At 40.0% G+C, this 18,088-nt stretch overlaps 2 protein-coding genes across 3 annotated transcripts in view; one reads left to right on the plus strand and one right to left on the minus strand.

The window, feature by feature from the left end:
• Positions 1 to 1,895: 1,895 nt before the first annotated feature.
• Positions 1,896 to 15,913, minus strand: LOC308662916 (actin nucleation-promoting factor WASL-like; the record flags this gene model as incomplete). Its single annotated transcript, XM_081319060.1, has 7 exons — positions 15,787 to 15,913; positions 15,420 to 15,498; positions 5,122 to 5,296; positions 4,871 to 4,913; positions 4,162 to 4,306; positions 3,098 to 3,313; positions 1,896 to 1,909 (listed from the first exon to the last, which is right to left on the minus strand). Exons 3-7 carry the CDS (start codon positions 5,199 to 5,201, stop codon positions 1,896 to 1,898), a joined length of 498 nt encoding a protein of 165 aa, XP_081175186.1. The 5' UTR covers positions 5,202 to 5,296; positions 15,420 to 15,498; positions 15,787 to 15,913.
• The window catches only part of SHISA5 (shisa family member 5), a 62,184-nt gene continuing 59,568 nt past the window's right edge, over positions 15,473 to 18,088 (plus strand). The window contains exon 1 of one of the 2 annotated variants that reach the window (XM_081315903.1): positions 15,473 to 16,148. In XM_081315903.1, coding sequence (XP_081172029.1) covers positions 16,082 to 16,148 — 67 coding nt within the window. In that variant the 5' untranslated portion in view covers positions 15,473 to 16,081. The remainder of the gene's footprint in view (positions 16,149 to 18,088) is intronic. The other variant, XM_081315902.1, reaches the window with a different exon arrangement.

An 18,088-nucleotide genomic window follows, 5' to 3' on the forward strand; every position in this document is an offset into this window, starting at 1 on the left:
CATCGCAGCCGCGGAATCCCCCAAGCCACCTGTCAGTCCACCAATCAAGCGTTTCAGATGTGGGCAACCGAACAGCAAGCAGCCCAGTCCCATATCCCCAACAGCAGAGCAGATCGGGACCACCAGTGAGGAAGAAACCAGCCCAGCAACCAATGAAAGAAAAGTCAAACTGGATCATGCAAGAATCCATTGCCCAAGTCACATCACCTATGCAGGAGAGTGCCAAGACCCAAGCTGGACATGCTACCGCTCTACCCTCCTACGACAGCGATGACGAAGGGGAGAATGACCCAATGGTGAGTCGACCCGTTCCACCTTTTTCTCTTGCTGCCAAACTCATACACCCCAAGACGGGTGTCCAAGTGGATTTAAGAGTGCTTGTGGACTCAGGATGTTCCCGGTGCGTTACCAGTTTGCCACTTGCCATTAAAATGGGTATATGGGCAAGACTGCTTTCCAAGCCCATGAAATTTGAACAAGCAAATGGCTCCTTAACCCCCTCTTGATTCAGCCAACGTTACTATAGGGTCTAGGCCAGGGGTAGGCAACCTTGGCTCTTTTATGACTCGTGGACTTCAACTCTCAGCCTGGCTCAGGAATTCTGGGAGTTGAAGTCCACGAGTCATAAAAGAGCCAAGGTTGCCTACCCCTGGTCTAGACCATCCACCGAGCTAGCAAAGACAGCTAACATATCCCAACCGGGCAAGCCACTCATCCCCAGCAAGTACTGGGTTCTAGCGGAGGTATTTAGCGAAATAGGTGTGACGCCATACTACCCCATCAAGCCAATGATTGCGCCATAGAACTATTACTGGGTGCTAAACTCCCAAAGCCAAGAATGTACGCCATGACCCCCCCTTGAAATAGATGAGCTGCAGCAATATGTGAACAAAAACCTAGAGGGTTCATTGAGCCAGCCAAACCTTAGGTGGGGGCCCCGGTGTTATTTAAAGAGAAAAAAGATGGGTCACTTCGTCTCTGCATAGACTATAAAGGGTTAAACACTGTGAGCATAGAGAACAAATACCCCCTCCCCCTTGTGAAGGACCAAGTAACCCACCTAGCAAAGGGGAGCATCTTCACTAAATTGGACCCAAGAGAGGCATATTGCCGAGTAAGAATAAGAAAAGGAGATGAATGGAAAACCACTTTCAACTGTCCTGTGCGGAGCTATCAATTCAAAGTTATGCCTTTTGAACTACAGGGGGCTCCAGCTGTCTTCATGCAGCTGATCAACCAGGTGCTACATGATCACCTGTACAAGGGCGTTCAGGTGTTTCTTGATGATATCCTAATATACAGCACGAATATGGCTGACCATGTGAAACTAGTGCGAGAAGTGCTAAAGAAATTATTGAAAGCCAAACTATATGTCAAACTATCACAGTGTGAATTCCATCAACCTGACTGGATTATCTAGGCTACAGAATTTCCAGCGAGGGCATTGAAATGGATCCTGGTAAAGTGAAAGCCATGATCGAATGGCAACCCCTAAAGCATCCTTCCAAGTTTGTACCAATAACTAATAATGAGGAAATCCAATTAATCATTACAGGCCACACACATTTCTCATTGGTTAATGAAGTCCCAGTTAAAAGGAAACATGCAGCCAGTCCAGAAAATATATTGAATAATTTTGGGGGTGCAATTAACTTTCCTCTTGTTACCATGTCTGGGCTTATTTAAAAGAATTAGAATGCACGGCAGCTTTCATTGCTTCTTGCTGGGGTGGGTGGGGCTTAGAGCAACTTAAATCTTTATCTACCTGAAGCAGGTATTGCTGTGTGCCTCTTCTGAATTATATCCTTAAGTGCAGCTACTATTCCTTCATTGTTGGGCAGTTGATTTTGAGACACCTGTTTCTCAGAGACAAAAATTTAAATATTGAGACATTTTTAGGAGTTCAAACCTATAATGAAACTAAGTATTAATAGAGCTAGGCAGCCAATCCATTACTTACAGGAGGGAGAGGGGGCTTTCCTAGACCAGTATTAAGCACCTGCCCTTCTTGTTCGTCTCTTCAATACTGATATGTTTATCATTGAGATATGCATTCCATCTTATTCTCAATATATAGCACTTAAGGCCACTAAAACTCTTTACTGCATATCTTTTTGCTTATATAGTATATTCTAGCCCAGGGGTGTCAAACTCAATTTCACTGAGGGCCGCATCAGCATTATGGTTGCCCTCAAAGGACCAGTTGCTGTCCCCTTCTCTCCCTCAGGCTTTGCCCCACGGAAGATTCTCCTCCCTATCGCCTTCTCTCCCCCCTCACTCCTTCCCGCCAAAACCCCTCCTTTTATATCTTGTCTCCTCCCCCATGCATTCAGTCACTGCTGGCCTTTTCATGCAGCGCTCATCAGCTGGAGCTGTGTGCGCCGATTCTGAGGTCCCCGCCAAGCCCTGGAAACCCCGCAGCTCCATCTGACTCTTTCCCCGAAGACTGTGTGTGGCTGCCAGCCAACCCCGAGGTGGCCGGATCTGGCCTGCAGGCCTTGATTTTGACATGTCTGTTCTAGTTTGTAACATTTAGTTACTCAGTTCCATTATCCTCAACTATCTGAAAGATTCCTGCAGTACTTTCAACATCTTAACGTTCCTTGTCAAGTTTAATTCCAAAATTACTCTTGGGACTAATCCTAAAATTCAAGGTGCTAGTGATGACATACAAAGCCCTACATGGCTTGGGTCCGGATTACCTACGGGAGCACCTACTGCCAGCGTCAACACCCCTCCGTCCTGTGCGCTCCCACAGAGAGGGCCTCCTCAGGGTGCCACCGGTCAGAGAATGCCGGCTGGTGGCCCCCAGGGGGAGAGCATTCTCGGTGGGTGTGCCAACCCTTTGGAACTGCTTGCCAGCCGAAATCCGGATGGCCCCCAACCTTCGCACCTTCCGGCGTGACTTAAAAACCTACCTATTCCAGCAAGCCGGCCTGGCCTGATAGATTTTGGGGTTTCACTTGTTTTACTATTGCTTTACTGTATACTTACCTTGCTCTGTACACCGCCCCGAGTCCTTCGGGAGAAGGGCGGTATATAAAACAAACAAACAAACAAACAAATAAATAAATAAATAAAATCACAAAAAAGATACTTGCTGGATTTAATAGTGTTCCTTTTTTGAGCTGACAGATTAGAGCTTCTTGACTGCCCGGAGTTAGGTGATAGTCACTGTGTGCCCTTTTCACATGTTCTTCCTTCAAGCTTTGAATCAAATTTTGGTGCAATGTCTTTTTGGAAGGAGACATGCAGGATAATTGAGCTAAGACTACGGAAGGAAGGTCTTCATTACAGTCTAATCCATGTGATTCTGAAGTGGAGAAAAGCACAGCGAGGGTGTTACTGCATGTATCGTACATTCATGGTATTTGGCAATGTGATCCATTCTGTAACTGAGAACGGAGTCGAGCTCATCTGGCTGATTTATTTAATGGCTTAATTTCTGTTTGATTTGTTAGCTAGTCAACCATAATCCCGTCTACTTCAATCCACATTTTCAGTACACTAGGTTCACAAACCCCCAAGTACAGGTAGTTCTTGGACTGAGCCCAAAATTTCAGCTTTTTTAAAGAGAGACATTTATTAACTGAGTTTTGCCCCATTTTACGATCATTCTTGCCACTGTTGTCAAGGGAAACACTGCAGCTGATAAGTTGGAAACCCGATCGTTAAGCTTCCCCATTGACTTTGCTTGTCAGAAGGTCACAAGAGGTGATCACGTGACCTTGAGAACAGAAACGAACATAGGCATGAGCCAGTTGCCAAGCATATGAATTTTGATCACATGATCATGGGGATGCTGCCAAGGTTGTAACTGTGAAAAAGAATCATAAGTCACTTAGTGCTGTTGTAACTCTGAACAGTCACTAAACAAACTGTTGTAAATCAAGGACAACCTGTAAACCAACATTTTGGCATAAACAGCAGTTCTGATTATTTCCTGGGAGAGGAATACAGTATTAATAAATGAAATTATTCAACGTGTATTTAGTATCTTACATTTATGGGTTACAGGCCTTAAATGGTTACATAACCACTGGACAAACTTAAAGGATATTACAGATTAAGTTATAAACATGAACTGGAACCTGCAATATTTGTGCAGTAACATTACACGTATTTGCAGAAAACAGCTGATAGCTGTTTGTCTGAGTATACCTCTTGTCTCTTTTAAAACGGTTTGGATTCCCTCTTGATTCTCCATTGTTTCAACCATTTTCTTTGAAGTTCTCTTGTCTTTCAGATGATCTTGTGTTATACCACCTTGAGTAAGTATCATCTTTAATTCAGGCCCTGTATTGATCTGCAAGATAAACCCATAATAATCTTGTAACAACTTATATCAGAAGAATGGTAAAGGGGCTCTTTGCTTCCAGTTCACCAAACTCATTAGGATTTATGTGGGAAAATCAAATAATACATATACTGCACCCAAAACAATGTTGCAGGATTAAGTATAACTGTTTCATTGTGGCTTAGCAGGCTATGAGAGATCAAACTGTTGGGAGTTCTTTTAAGCTTTCCCTTGCTAAATTATAATTCTTACTGTTTGGGGGGGGGGAGTTGTAAACACTGCCACAGCAAACATGGAGATTTACTGGAAAAGGAGTAAAGAATAAAGATGGAAATAAGTAAGAAAAACAAATTTTTAACAATTGCAGGCCCATTTGCTTCAAGCTTACGGGAAAGCATTGTAAAATCTCATTGCACACTACGAATCATTTAGACCACAGCTTTCTGACACAATAAGTGAAAGTGTAAATTTAACAAATAGAAAACCAGTTTTTGCTTTAAGACTTTCAAATGAAATACAGATGGGAAAGGTATGATCCCAAAGGAGTAGTTATAGACCTTAGCAACTACTTACAACAGAATCCGCTTGGGGGTTCCATCCAATGTGACACAGATGTCTAAAATATATTAATTTTTTAATCAGTATCGGTGAAAATGTACAAGTTCCAGACATATGCATTAGCTCCCATAATACAAGCTATGATTTATAAATTTACTTTCCATCCCCAGCACAAATGGAGGCATATTCTAAAAAGCAACTGTTCCAAAGAAGATAGCAAAGATAAAATGCTTATAATACACACACACAAATTTATTCTTGCTTACTTGAAATTACTTGGAGATCCAATGTAAGTTTTGGTCAGTCTTTTTCGTTTTAGTTTTCCTCTCTTTGTTCTCTCCAGCATTTTTTGAATAATATAAAATGAGAAAGGTGAGCCCTTGCATTTTGGAGATCTTGAATGAAGCACAGGCGATGGACTAGCTACCTTTGATATAGAAGCTAAAAGACAGAACAGATGCAACTGATACATCCTACATTACTGAATGCCAATTTCAAACATTAGTTGTTTTAAAAAAAGTTGTTCAATTTCATATACATGTAGTTTCTGTTTCCAAGTTTGGGAAAACAAGCCAGCTCAAACCGTTTTTCACAAGGGTTTTAATCAGTCAATTCAATAAATTTTAGTATAACATAATGTTTAAAACTATTTTTTCAAATTTTATTGTCCATTTTGAATGCTCCCCAGAGATGTAAGTCAAATGAATAATTTTTAAATTGAACGTGGTATAATAACAGATTGTGAAGTATTGCTAAAACACTTTGATTAAATCTTTCCATCCTACCTCAAAGGTTATCAGGAAAAACAATAGTCAGGAATGTAATATATATTATTTTCATTCTCCTAGAGAAAACTAAAATCTCATTTCTTACAGTAATTGCCCCATTTTGCAAATATAGGACATTTTGGCTAAGCAAAAACACAGAAAAATAGAAAACACCGCTATTAAAACCTCTCATTCCTTAACTTTCTCTGCTGAGGGGGTGGGGAAGTTGGAAGCCTCTTTTTAAAACATCCAATTTACCAAATGTTATTCCTTCTCCATATAATGCCATTTTCTCACAAGGTAGGTTACACTCTTTTTGGCAGTCTTTAACAGTAACACTCCTTAGCAGAGCAATTAACAAGTGAACTTAAATAATAAGGAAAATGTAAGTGCAGCTGTGAATAAACTCAGCACAGGAGTTGATGCTTGTTCAGCTTTCTCCAGTTCCACAGCTTAATTTCAACTAATTGATTTCCGGGCTGAGGACTTGAATCCTAAAGGAGACTGAAGATGAATGAAATTCTAATAGGCAAACCCTGCAGTGAATTATATAGTTTCCCACAAGATGAAAACTCCAGTTGTTGTTTTTAGTTGTTTTTCTCTGAGTTACTACGATTACTAATCAACATAACTAGTAATGTGGAGAACTACAGTTCCAATAGTCCTGGAAGGTGATGTATTGAAAATTGTACTGTATTTACCTGCATTGGCTTTATTTGTAATGGACCAGAAATATGTTTAAATTCCAAGCCTGTTTCAGGGCTGATTCATAGAGCGAGTTTGGTATAGTCCACGGGTAGGCAACCTTGGCTCTTTTATGACTCATGGACTTCAACTCCCAGAATTCCTGAGTCAGCTATGCTGACTCAGGAATTCTGGGAGTTGAAGTCCATGAGTCATAAAAGAGCCAAGGTTGCCTACCCCTGGTCTAGTGGTTAAGGTACCAGGCTAGAAATCAGGAGGCTGTGAGTTCTAGTCCTGCCTTATCCTTGAAAGCTGGCTGGGTGTCCTTGGGCTAGTCACTCTCTCTCAGCCTAACTCACCTCACAGGGTTGTTGTTTTGGGGAAAATAGGAAGAAGGACTATTCAATATGTTTGCCACCCTGAGTTATTTATAAAAACAACACAGGTGAGATATAAATAAAAATTTTCATACCAAATATATAACCAAATGCTATATCCGTATAGCATATTAAGCCATGATTTATTTAATATCTTGACAGTTCAGCCAGATGCAGCTGAGTTCACACATTGTTTCAAGTCAAAATCCAGTAAGTCACAATACATGAATCCAATCAGTGGTAATGTATGCATGACCCACTAAGCCAAGCCATTTGAGTTAATAAGTATGCACATCTTTGTCTCATTGTACCCACATATGGCTTTTTAATCAAAGGCTTGAGTGACCTATAATTTGCATTTACAGAATTTGTAATCAAGGCTTGAAGTGTTTTAAATGGAACAATAATCATAGGAGTCTGGTTAAGAACTGATGGACAGTAAAATGATGGCACGCTCAAACAGACATTTGGATTTAGTGTATCATCAAACACAGTATCTAGGGAATACTATATAGAGTTTGAGGCACACTTATGTTGCAGTGCAAGCATCCAGCCATCCTTCAAACGTTATAAAGCTCTTTGGGCAAGAGAGTGGGCTAGTAACATATTTTCTCACTCTAAAACTATAAGAGAAATCAAAATGCTTATGTTGGTGTACATACTCCAAATTGGGATGCTGGTGCAGATTTGTTGGTCTCCAACTGTCATCTGGCTCAGCTTATTTTTCCAGACTCCATGTAGTCTATATGGAGACACCATTTTATCCCCATTGTTTTATTACATTACATTTAATCCAATTTCCTGATCAACACATGGAAAAACAACTCAGGGGTGATTCAGATAATGTGACAGATTTCTATGCATCATTGCTCGTGCAAGTGAGAAGCATAATGAAAGAGAAACCAACCCATATAATACTCCTGTCCCCCAATATTTCTTGCAGCTCATTTAGGAAGAAATTAATTTGACTATTTTTCAAGTAGCCCAAATTAAAGCTAAAAGTATAAATGCTTAATTACACATTACAACACTCTGGAGAGTGGCCTGCTTATAAACAGTAACTAATCAATGTATCAGGATCAGAAACATGGTTTCCTCAATGCACCACATCTAAGAAGACAAGCCAGAAATGTCATTTAGTTTTCCTCTCCATCCATCCCACCAACCCACAAGTGCTAAATGTTTTATATCAAGAGCACTACAGTTTTCAAATAGGTCTTTTCCCCATTGCCTTATATTGGTTTGATCTAGTATTCTCTGAATGGTGCTTCTCACTCTTAGCAATTTTAAGATTGAGGGAGCAGAAGGCTTGGAAGCACTGCTCTGAAAGATGTGGGGTTGCTATTACTTGTGAATGAGATACAGTGCCCTCTAGTGGTGATTTGCAATGTAATCTAAAATTATTTTAGAACACTGTTTTTCAAACTTGGCAACTTTAAGATATATGGATTTCAGCTCCCAGAATTTCCCAGCCAAGAGGCTGGGAGTTGAAAATTTAAAGTTGCCAAGTTTGAAAAATGCTAGTTTAGAATTTTTCAGGTTTCTGAATGCCCCAAATGTAGCATTTGAATTACACTTCCCGCTAATGCCACTAAATAATTCTGTTCCAGAAAAGAGGGAAGTATTAGGTAGAAATTTTTATAACTTCAGATGTACAGCTAACATTTCTCTTTCATGGTCATTGCATGTACTTCTAGGGATCAATGTCCCAAAGATGCTTTTTCAGGAGGCAATTGGACTTTCTTGTTTTTCTTAGAAGACATTTCACTTCTTATCCAAGAAACTTCTTCAGCTCTGACTGGATGGTGGGGAATGGAAGGATTTATATTCCTAGCAAACAGCTGGTCATTTGCATTCTTTTGGAGAGTCATTGAGGCCACCTGGAGGTTTGTGTCTTCAGTAGTGCAAATGGGTGTGGAGCCTTCTTGGGACTGCTGAAAGGAGTGTGTTGTGGAGCTCTGCTTTCTGCAGGATGTTTTCTGCCCTGTGTCCCTTCATTGTTGAACACAGGCACAGGCTGTTGGGGATGACTCTGTGTTGTCTGCCTTTCAACTTTGAGGAATCAGAGAAGAAGCTACAGATTATGTTCATGCCTGCTATAAATAAAGGACATGAAGGACATTTTAGGAATATGGACAAGATATTTTGGAATTCTCCGTCATCCACTGAGGGGAAAAAGAATCTTAGAAATAAACCATTGGCTAAAGGGTTGTTGTCGCCAAGAAACTTGGTTTCCTGGATCATGGACTTCATTTCCTAAGTGAAAGACTCTTGGCAAGGGATGGGCTGCACCTCACAAAAACAGGGAAAAATGTACTCGGAAAAAGACTGGCCCAACTCATCAGGAGGGCTTTAAAGTAAAATCAAGGGGGAAGGGTGACTAATCTCTAGAATCTCTAGATCCCAAAACCAATCACGAAACCCAAGAAAACAAATCAAACAATGAGGTAGGGCAATGATGAGAAAAAAGAAAAACTCAAACAACAATCAGGAGATGCAGGAAACATACCCATGGACAGACATAAAAGTCTTAAATGCTTACATACAAATGCTCAAAGCTGGGGGAACAAACAGGGTGAACTAGAAGCAATAGTACACAGAAAGGAGTATAACATAGTTGGCATTACAGAAACCTGGTGGGATGAAACTCATGAATGGAATAGACTGATGGATGGATACAAATTGTTCAAAAGAAACAGAACTACAAAAAGAGGAGGGGGTGTTGCACTATATGTAAGAGAACACTACATATCTACGGAAATGCACATGATCAAAGATAAAATCTCTCCAGAATGTATATGGGCCAATATAAAAGAGGAAAAAAGTGACATTGACATAGGGGTATACCACAGGCCACCCAACCAATCAAAAGAAATAGATGAACTCTTTGCCAACCAGTTAACAAATGTATCTAGGAGGCATACCACAGTAGTAATGGGAGACTTCAACTATCCAGATATCAACTGGGAGACAAACTCTGCAGCGAGCGGGAAATCAAACAGATTCCTAACCAACCTAGCCATCAACTTTCTCACCCAAAAGGTGGAGGTGGTATCTAGACATAAAGCTATACTGGACTTAATCCTTACTAATAGAAAAGATGTGAGAGAGAATTGAAATTGCCAGAACGTTGGGTGAAAATGACCATGTCATACTGAAATTTAACATAATGCAAACATTAGCAATAGAAAACAATCCAACCAGTGTCTTAAACTTCAAAAGAGCTGGCTTTAACAAACTCAGAGGGTACCTAAGAAAGATCCCATGCAGGGTGGATTTGATTTAAATCAAGTTGATTTAAATCACAATTTAAATCATGATTTAAATCACTAGCAAAAAGGCTTGATTTAAATCAACTCGATTTAAATCATAATTTTTAAGGATTAAAAGTCAGCGGCTCCTCTGACTTGCTATTGACTCACCGACAGTCCCAGTCACTTTAATGGGAAGGCTGGTGATGCGGCAGTGACACAACAAGGTGAGGGATGTGGCGGGCAGCAGGTGAGTGGATGCCCGCTAACAGGCGCTGCCATGATGGATCTGAAATGACAGGTGCTCTTTAAATGTAAGGACTCATTCTTCCTGGTAGTCAGAATCTTTTAATATTATTATTTGCAAACAAAATGAAGGTTTCCTATTTAGAATAATAAGTTCTCAGCTTAGTAAAACAGCAATATTAGAACTGATTTTAGGTTAATAGGTTAATCACACATGGTTGGAGAACTACTCAAATTCTTTTATTTAATTAAAACACTTAGAGCCTGGTACAGATGCATTTCTCTTCAAAAAATCATACAGTTTGTAGTGTACATAGATTTGCAAAACAATGGTATAGGAATATTCCTGGTGCTCGCTTCGGCAGCACATATACTAAAATTGGAACGATACAGATAAGATTAGCATGGCCCCTGTGCAAGGATGACACGCAAATTCGTGAAGCGTTCCATATTTTTAAGCCGATTGTCAGAAGTAACAGAGGTACAGATAGTGAAAAAGGTAAAATATTTGGGTATATATTTATCAGCTAAGTGCTCAACAATAAAAGAAGATAATTATACAAGGTTATTGAAACAAGTAAAGCTAGACTTGGAAAAGTGGAAGAATTTAAAACTCATTATTAGAAAGAATTGCTACAGTTAAAATGAATATATTGCCTAAGATTTTATTTTTATTTCCAACAATTCTGATAAAACTTGGGGAAATTTTTTTTCAAGAGTTGAATTCATTAATTTTGAAGTTTGTATGGCAAGGAAAGAAAGCGAGAATAAAGATGAAAACCTTGCAAGATACTAAGAAAAATGGAGGCTTTGGCCTACCCGAGTGGGCTTTGTATTATCAAGCATCTGTATTAACATGGGTGAAAGAATGGATAATGCTTAGGAATAAAAGGTTGTTATATTTGGAGGGACATGACTTAAAATTGGGGTGGCACGCTTTTTTGTGGTATGGGAAAAACAAAATCCATAAGTATTTTCAAAATCACTGTATTAGAAATGCTTTGATAACTATGGGAAAAAATTAAAACGAAAATATATGTAAAAATTCCAGGGTGGTTATCAATGACTGAAGCTTTCTCACACACAAATTTGTTAGATTTTGAAAAAACTTGGACATATAGAGATATTTTGAATACTGATGGGACATTAAAATAGAAACGAGCTGCAAAATCAGGGCATCAACATGTCATGGTGGGTATGCTTACAGATACAAAATAGATATGAAAAAGATATGAAACTATGGATTTTATAAAGAACAAACTGTATTTGATAAGATATTATTAACTTCTGATGAGAAATTAATTAAGAAAATGTATAATTTTTTGTTAATTTTAGAGATGGAAAGTGAATAAACTAAAGAGACAATGATACGGTGGGCGAAAAACTTTGGTTATAATATAGAATTAGAAAAATGGCAAAAATTAAGGGAGAGAAATTATAAATTGACAATGTCAACTGCGTATAAAGACAATCTGTATAAAATGTTTTATAGATGGCACTTGCCTCCAGCAAGATTAGCAAAAATGTTTAAAAATGTAGCAGGTAAATGTTGGAAATGTAAACATAATTTAGGTACATATTATGATATCTGGTGGACATGTGACAAAGTAAAGGCCTATTGGAAAAAATACATTCTTGGCTAGAAAAAAATATTAGGAGAACATGTAGTATTTAATCCAGAATTTTTTTTATTAGGTATAGTACCAGAAAAGATTAATAAGCAAAACTTATATTTGGTTCTACATATTATAACCGTAGCAAGAATAAGCTATGCGCAATGTTGGAAGAATGAACGAATACCTTCAGAAGAAGAAGTAATAAAAAAAATACTGGAATGTGCGGAGATGGACAGATTAACTATGAGGCTGAAAGACAAAGAAGAAACAGAATATTACCAAAGTTGGAATCTATTCTACAAATGGCTAGAGGAGAGAACCAAGTAGGACTTGATTATGTATTAGCGTTTTATGAAGCCAGATCACATGCTGTTTGAAAAACTAACATATGTATGTAGAGGGGAAAAAAAACAATAAAAAGCTTATTACAAAAAAAAGGAATATTCCTGAACTTTGTTTTATGATTTATTTCATGGTGTGGATGCATCAATGCAGTGCATGTTAACTCAGCTTGCAGAGCTTGGATTCTTTGAATAAGTTTACCAAAAATGTAAATATTGCAGAATATACAGCCTCATGCTACGTAACTAAGCTCCATTTCATGCTGAATAAAGTAAATTATTAATGTATCTTAAATAGAAAACTATTATTAGATTTTTACTCTGAAAGCATTTTATTAAAATAAGTTTGATAAAATAAAAAAAAATCCAATTTAAATTTTTAAAATCCGATTTTTTTTACTTTTTTTTAAAAAAATCATTATTATCCACCCTGATCATTTGATAAAGAAGACCACAACCTACTCCTTGTAAGCTAGAAAAATGTAACTCATCTCTTCTCTAGAAATAACAAGTTAGTGTCACTGGATTCTTTTGTTATATAGCTCCTTGGTTCAATGTTTTTCTTGTTTCCCTGCTTATTTTTTTGCCTAAGAGGGAAACTTCCAAGCTTATGTTTGTAGCTACTATTGAGTTTCCGTACCTCATTTGATTTTAATTAATTTACTCAGCATTTTATATTTTTTTTAAAAAAAGTGAAGTTAGCACAGTATAAGAAAACACATCTATGGTACACCTTTCAACAATGTACTGCAAAGCTAGAAGCATTCTTAGAAAATTAAAAGGCTGCTAGTTCATTATGTGGAATTTTCCCACTTGCCCAGGGGAAAAAAGGCAATAGGTTTCCTGATTAGGAAAGGCACCTGTGAAATTTAATTCCATTGTTTTTGCATTCTCTCAGTGAAAATGACCAAGTGACTGTGAATTTGATTCTATTTTTTCACACTTCCCTTACTACTTCCTCCCTCTGCAGCTTTCATATAATAGAAAAACAAGATTGACAGAAGGGAATATTTGTACTTCAGGATTGAACTGTGGGATCCCTGTGTTCTCTGAGCTCCATTGTCTTCTTGCAGATGTTTCATGCAATGTGTGCAAGAAAACCAAAATTAAGGAACAAAGACTCACAAATATAAGACAACTATATATGTAACCAAGTTCCTCGTTTGCACTTTTTTCTTCTTCCTTTAGTTTCACATGCAACTTTGTAACATGGCCTATTTAAATAATTCAGCTGTATTCTCATTTTAGTATTCAGACTGCCATTTATTCCAGCTGCTGTATGTAGTTCAGCCCTCATCACAGAACAAACTTCCAAATATGTGGATATTTTTTTAGCAGTTCACCTGCCAGGTTTGAGCAGTGAGCTTGATGTTAGTGATGATATACTAACCTATTTATCCAACCATATCCCCCCCAAATATCCTGCTTGTAAGAATGCACACAATTTTTCCTGAACCCATTTGCACACTTTTTGCACTATATTGTTTACTACATCTTGATGTTTCTGCTCCTTTCTTGTTTTTAAATTAGCCCATCGTCTTGCTCTAACTATTCTGTCACGTTTCACATTCAGACTGGAAAAAAGATTCTCCTGCGTTCAAAGTAAGTCTCTAATGTCATATCTTTTTGCCTTTATACCAGCCACGATTTTGAGAAATGAAGAAGAGTGAAGGAATTTGAGCAGAGAAAAATTGAAGGAAGCAACCTCCACTAAGGACAATTCCTTTAGATGTTAATTTTTTTTAGGAATAAGGAAGAATATGGAGAGGATTAGGTGGGTGTAGCATACTGTAAATATATCCTTTTGTGGTTTCTGATATCTTGAGATACTTTGTATAAGGTGCACTTTGCAAAAAATACAAATTTCAAAGGATAGACTTCATCACGATATTAACAGCATCAGGTTCCAGTTCTGATATATTGGTGTTACTTAAGGAGCCTTGGTGGAGCAGTGGGCTAATGCCTCCTTAAGTAACACCAGCTGCCTGCAATTAGTGCAGGTTCGCATCCCACCAGGCTCAAGGTTGACTCAGCCTTCCATCCTTCCGAGGTAGGTAAAATGAGGACCCAGATTGTTGGGGGCAATAAGCTGACTTTGTAATAATGCCGCTTGGGGGGGGCGAAAGCCCTAATAAGCAGGCATATACATAGAATGAAGGCTACTGCTAAGCACATTGGTTTGTGCTTAAATTGTAAGCCGCCCTGAGTCTTCGGAGAAGGGCGGGATATAAATGGGATTAAAAATAATAATAAAAAATTAATAATGAAGGAAACAATTACAGGAAGCATCTAGCACAAAGCCTGAGATTTATGAACATAGTTTTCAGATTAAAATCAGTGAAGGTTTTGTCTTGGTAGTTGTGCTATGCCTCCTTCAGTATTGGTTAGAACTGAACAAGATCAAAATGGATATAGGTTTCCCACCCACGGTAAAGACTATTTTAAAAGTTTCCTAAACTGAGGCATACTAGCAAGGTATCTTTTATTTAATTAAAATACTTAGAGCACTTTCCAGACACAAATCTTCAGGCTCTTAGAATTCTCATTTATATTAGTACCATTGAAGGAAAAATCTTCACCAGGGTCCAGTCCAAGCCGGGAATAAACAAAATGGAGACTGCTTTAGAAAGAAGGTTGCAGTTTATTGAAGAGGAGAGCCAGATAGAAAGATGGCTCTGGAAAAACTGACCACATGTAGCAGGGAGTGGTAGATTTTTATACCTTCTGGGGCTCTTGAGGTTGTTTCCTGTTCCTGTTTGAGGCTTTGTATTTCATGTGCCATGGGTGTGTCCTTTTGGTGGGTTAATCCTATTATGTTTCCTGTCCTTAGAATTTGGGTGGGAGTATGTAGATTTTAGGGGGGGTTGTCTTCTTAATTTCTTGTTTCTAGCTGGAAGGCTCAAACCTTTCTGAATTTGCATTTCTAAAAGCTGGCCTCTGCCTAGTTTCTGCTTGGGGAAGAAAGGCTGCGGCTGGTTCTGGGGGCTGTCTTTAAGATCTTCTCCATTATTCCTTTGGGGAAATATATTCTGCCTTTTTAATATTTCCCAAAACATTTCTTTCTCTGGATTCTTCCCACAGTACAGAGTAATTACTACAAAATTTGGGGCCGCACAGGGCACTTGAGTCATAATTAAACTTGGATTTGGCTGGATTCCACACTATTGTACATGTAAGCCAAAAACTAAATCACATTGCTTTTGGCATAGTACAGTGTGAGATCACTAAGTGGCTATGGTTCAACACAACACTGAACGTAGGAGGTAGTCAATTAGAAATTACCGTAATCTTATTGTGTGATCACATCACAATTCTGGGAGATGAAGTCCACAAGTCTTAAAGTTGTCCAGGTTGCAGACCCCTGGCTTAAATCAATTAACTAAAGACAGGGGGCATGATGCAATCACAGATTGGATCCACCCATTAACTAATTTGTTTTAACAGGTGATTTAATCACTGTTTTTTAGGGGAAAGCACCATTGGCTTATGAGATGATAAAAGCCGAAGGCAACGCAATGGGCAAATCTAGCACCCTAAGAAAGCGTGGCCTGCCCAGGTCCGACCCGTCACGATTACACGTGTGCACCACCAGGCGAACTGTCTCACTTGCACCAGCCCCTTCCGGGCACGCTTGATACCGCAATCACACCTCGGTGCTTTCACCTCCCGAACCAACAAACTTGACCCCGTCGCTTCGCAACCTCCCGGGATTTCCGGGAAACAGAAAGGGAAACCTAAGGAGAAAGCTGTGCGGGCGCAACGCAAGAGCCTTCCACCCTTCTCCGGAGTGGCACATCCGACGGGCGGAGCTCTTGGACGGGCAAAAGGAACGCCCCGTTCCGAGACGCCGACGCAGGGAGACGGCAGAAAGGGTCGTCCTCGCCGTCGTCGTCACTGCGACGCAGCTGCTCCCTCGCCTGAGGAGGAGGAGGAGGAGAAGGAGGATGGCCTTCGCCCGGAGCCCCCTCTGGAGTCTTTGCGTCCTTCTGGGTCTCCTGGTGCGGCCCGGCGGTGAGTGATGGACGTGGGAGGGGAGAGCTGGCTGGGCGCCGGTGGGGTGGGCAGCTCTCTTCCCGGAATCGGCTGAAGCATTCGAGGCTGCCGCTAAAGGCGGGGACGAAGGGCCGGCGCGATTGGGTGCCTCGTTTGAATCCAGGGTGTCCGTCCCCGCGGTGCCTTCCCACGGCCGCGTGACCTTACAGCTCTCATTAGTCCCGCTAAGCTTAAGCCAGGGCTGTTCGGAGTAATGAGTTGTGTGGGGTTCATCGCAGCGAGTGGGCACCAAGTGGGGCAGGCGCTCGTTATGATCAGGAAAGCGTCGGAGGGGTGACTTTCGTGACCTGAACAGGAAAGCCCCCAGACACGCAACCCGTTTGCCGTTGGGATGGTCGCAATAGGGTTACTATTGGCCATCCCGCCTATTGCTGAACCTTGCTGGGGGCAGATGGTTAGCTGGAGCGTCGTCTGAGTGACTTTGCTGTGGGTGACTTCATCGCAGCTTCGGAGATTTGCCTGGAAGAGAAGCAAATGGAACACGCATTTTGGTCATGCCAAAGCTCCACCCATCCCATTCATTTCACAGGACTGCCTGTGTCTGCCTGTGCCCTAAAGTCCGCCAAGTGGAATTTCCATAAGACCACAGACCTGACTCACTGCTGTGCTCTGTGCAGCTTCTTTGTTGCTTACCTCTGTATGAACTTCTGTCTTTTGTGTTCTAACTCTCTTTGAGGGAGGAATTTAGTTCTTTCTCACATTGCAGAACATTCAATTCTTTCTCGTGTTTGAGCCCTAAGTGAAAATAGCTGAAAATTTCCAGACTCTTCTGGAATTAGATTGTACAAAGCTGGCATTTGTTTCCCGTTAGGAAGTGTGAGATTTCTTCTGATAATAAACAGATACAACTTGGATGTTAATTTTATTTCCAGTAGGCATTACTGGAAACGGTATTTACAGCAGTAGGCATTAAAGTTGAGCCAATTAAACACCAGCACTTTCTCCCAGGCTCTGGATTACAGCTACATTTTTCAGATTAGGATTTTAATAGTTTCTTGGTATGGGTTTAGTTTGTTATATGAGATGGTATCTGAGAGGGTGTGATAACGTGCATCTTTTGTCAGGGCACAAGTTTGGAGTGGTTTGTGTAGTTATATTGTGCAGGTCTTATCATTTTGACATCACTGTGGTTTCCTTTGGGGACCCAGTGAACCAAACCATTGTGATTTTAATCATGATTTGTGGTTTGGCATGTGTAAAAGAGAATTGTCATTCAGTGAACCATAATTAAGCATACTGTATTCTAGCATGGTGGAACCGTGGTTCCCATCCCATCTAGGCACAAACATGGAGGAAGCTGAGAGTTGGAAATTCTTTTTCCTTGATTGTTTGTCCTGTCCCAGACTTACAAAATGGGGAGGACCAAAAGAAAAGTCAGAAATGGAGAAATGGTATAAAATGTGCACCATAAACGCATATCAAGTCAAGATTTTGAGGCTCATCAGTGAGGGAAATATAACATCTGCTCAATTACAATATTGCCTTTGGCTTTGAATATTGGATCCTTGGTATTTATAGGCTTTTTATAAGCTTTACAGACTTTTATACGCCTGTATTTATGGGTGTCAACAGCAACTTGTTCCTTTTGTCGAAATGATGGCTGTGGTGTCCCATCATGCTGCAACCTCCACTCCTGCCCGGCTTTTGTGTAAGGTCTTGGGGCATTTGCAGGAGAGGCAGGGGTTTGTCATGATGATGCAGCACTGCTTTGTCCATCATGCACCCTTTTCTCCCCACACATACTGTTGCCAAGTGTTTGCTGCTGCTTTAGCAGTATAATCTTTCTTAGTTTTAAATTTCGTACGCAGAAAAAATGAAAGTGTTGCACACTTTGAGTTCTGTCTCATCCTTTTACTGTTCTAGCTTTTCTAAAGTGGCCTTTCTTTTCCTGGTACGTT

This window comes from Vipera berus (assembly GCF_964194415.1).
Source record: "Vipera berus genome assembly, chromosome: 2".
Classification (NCBI taxonomy): domain Eukaryota; kingdom Metazoa; phylum Chordata; class Lepidosauria; order Squamata; family Viperidae; genus Vipera; species Vipera berus.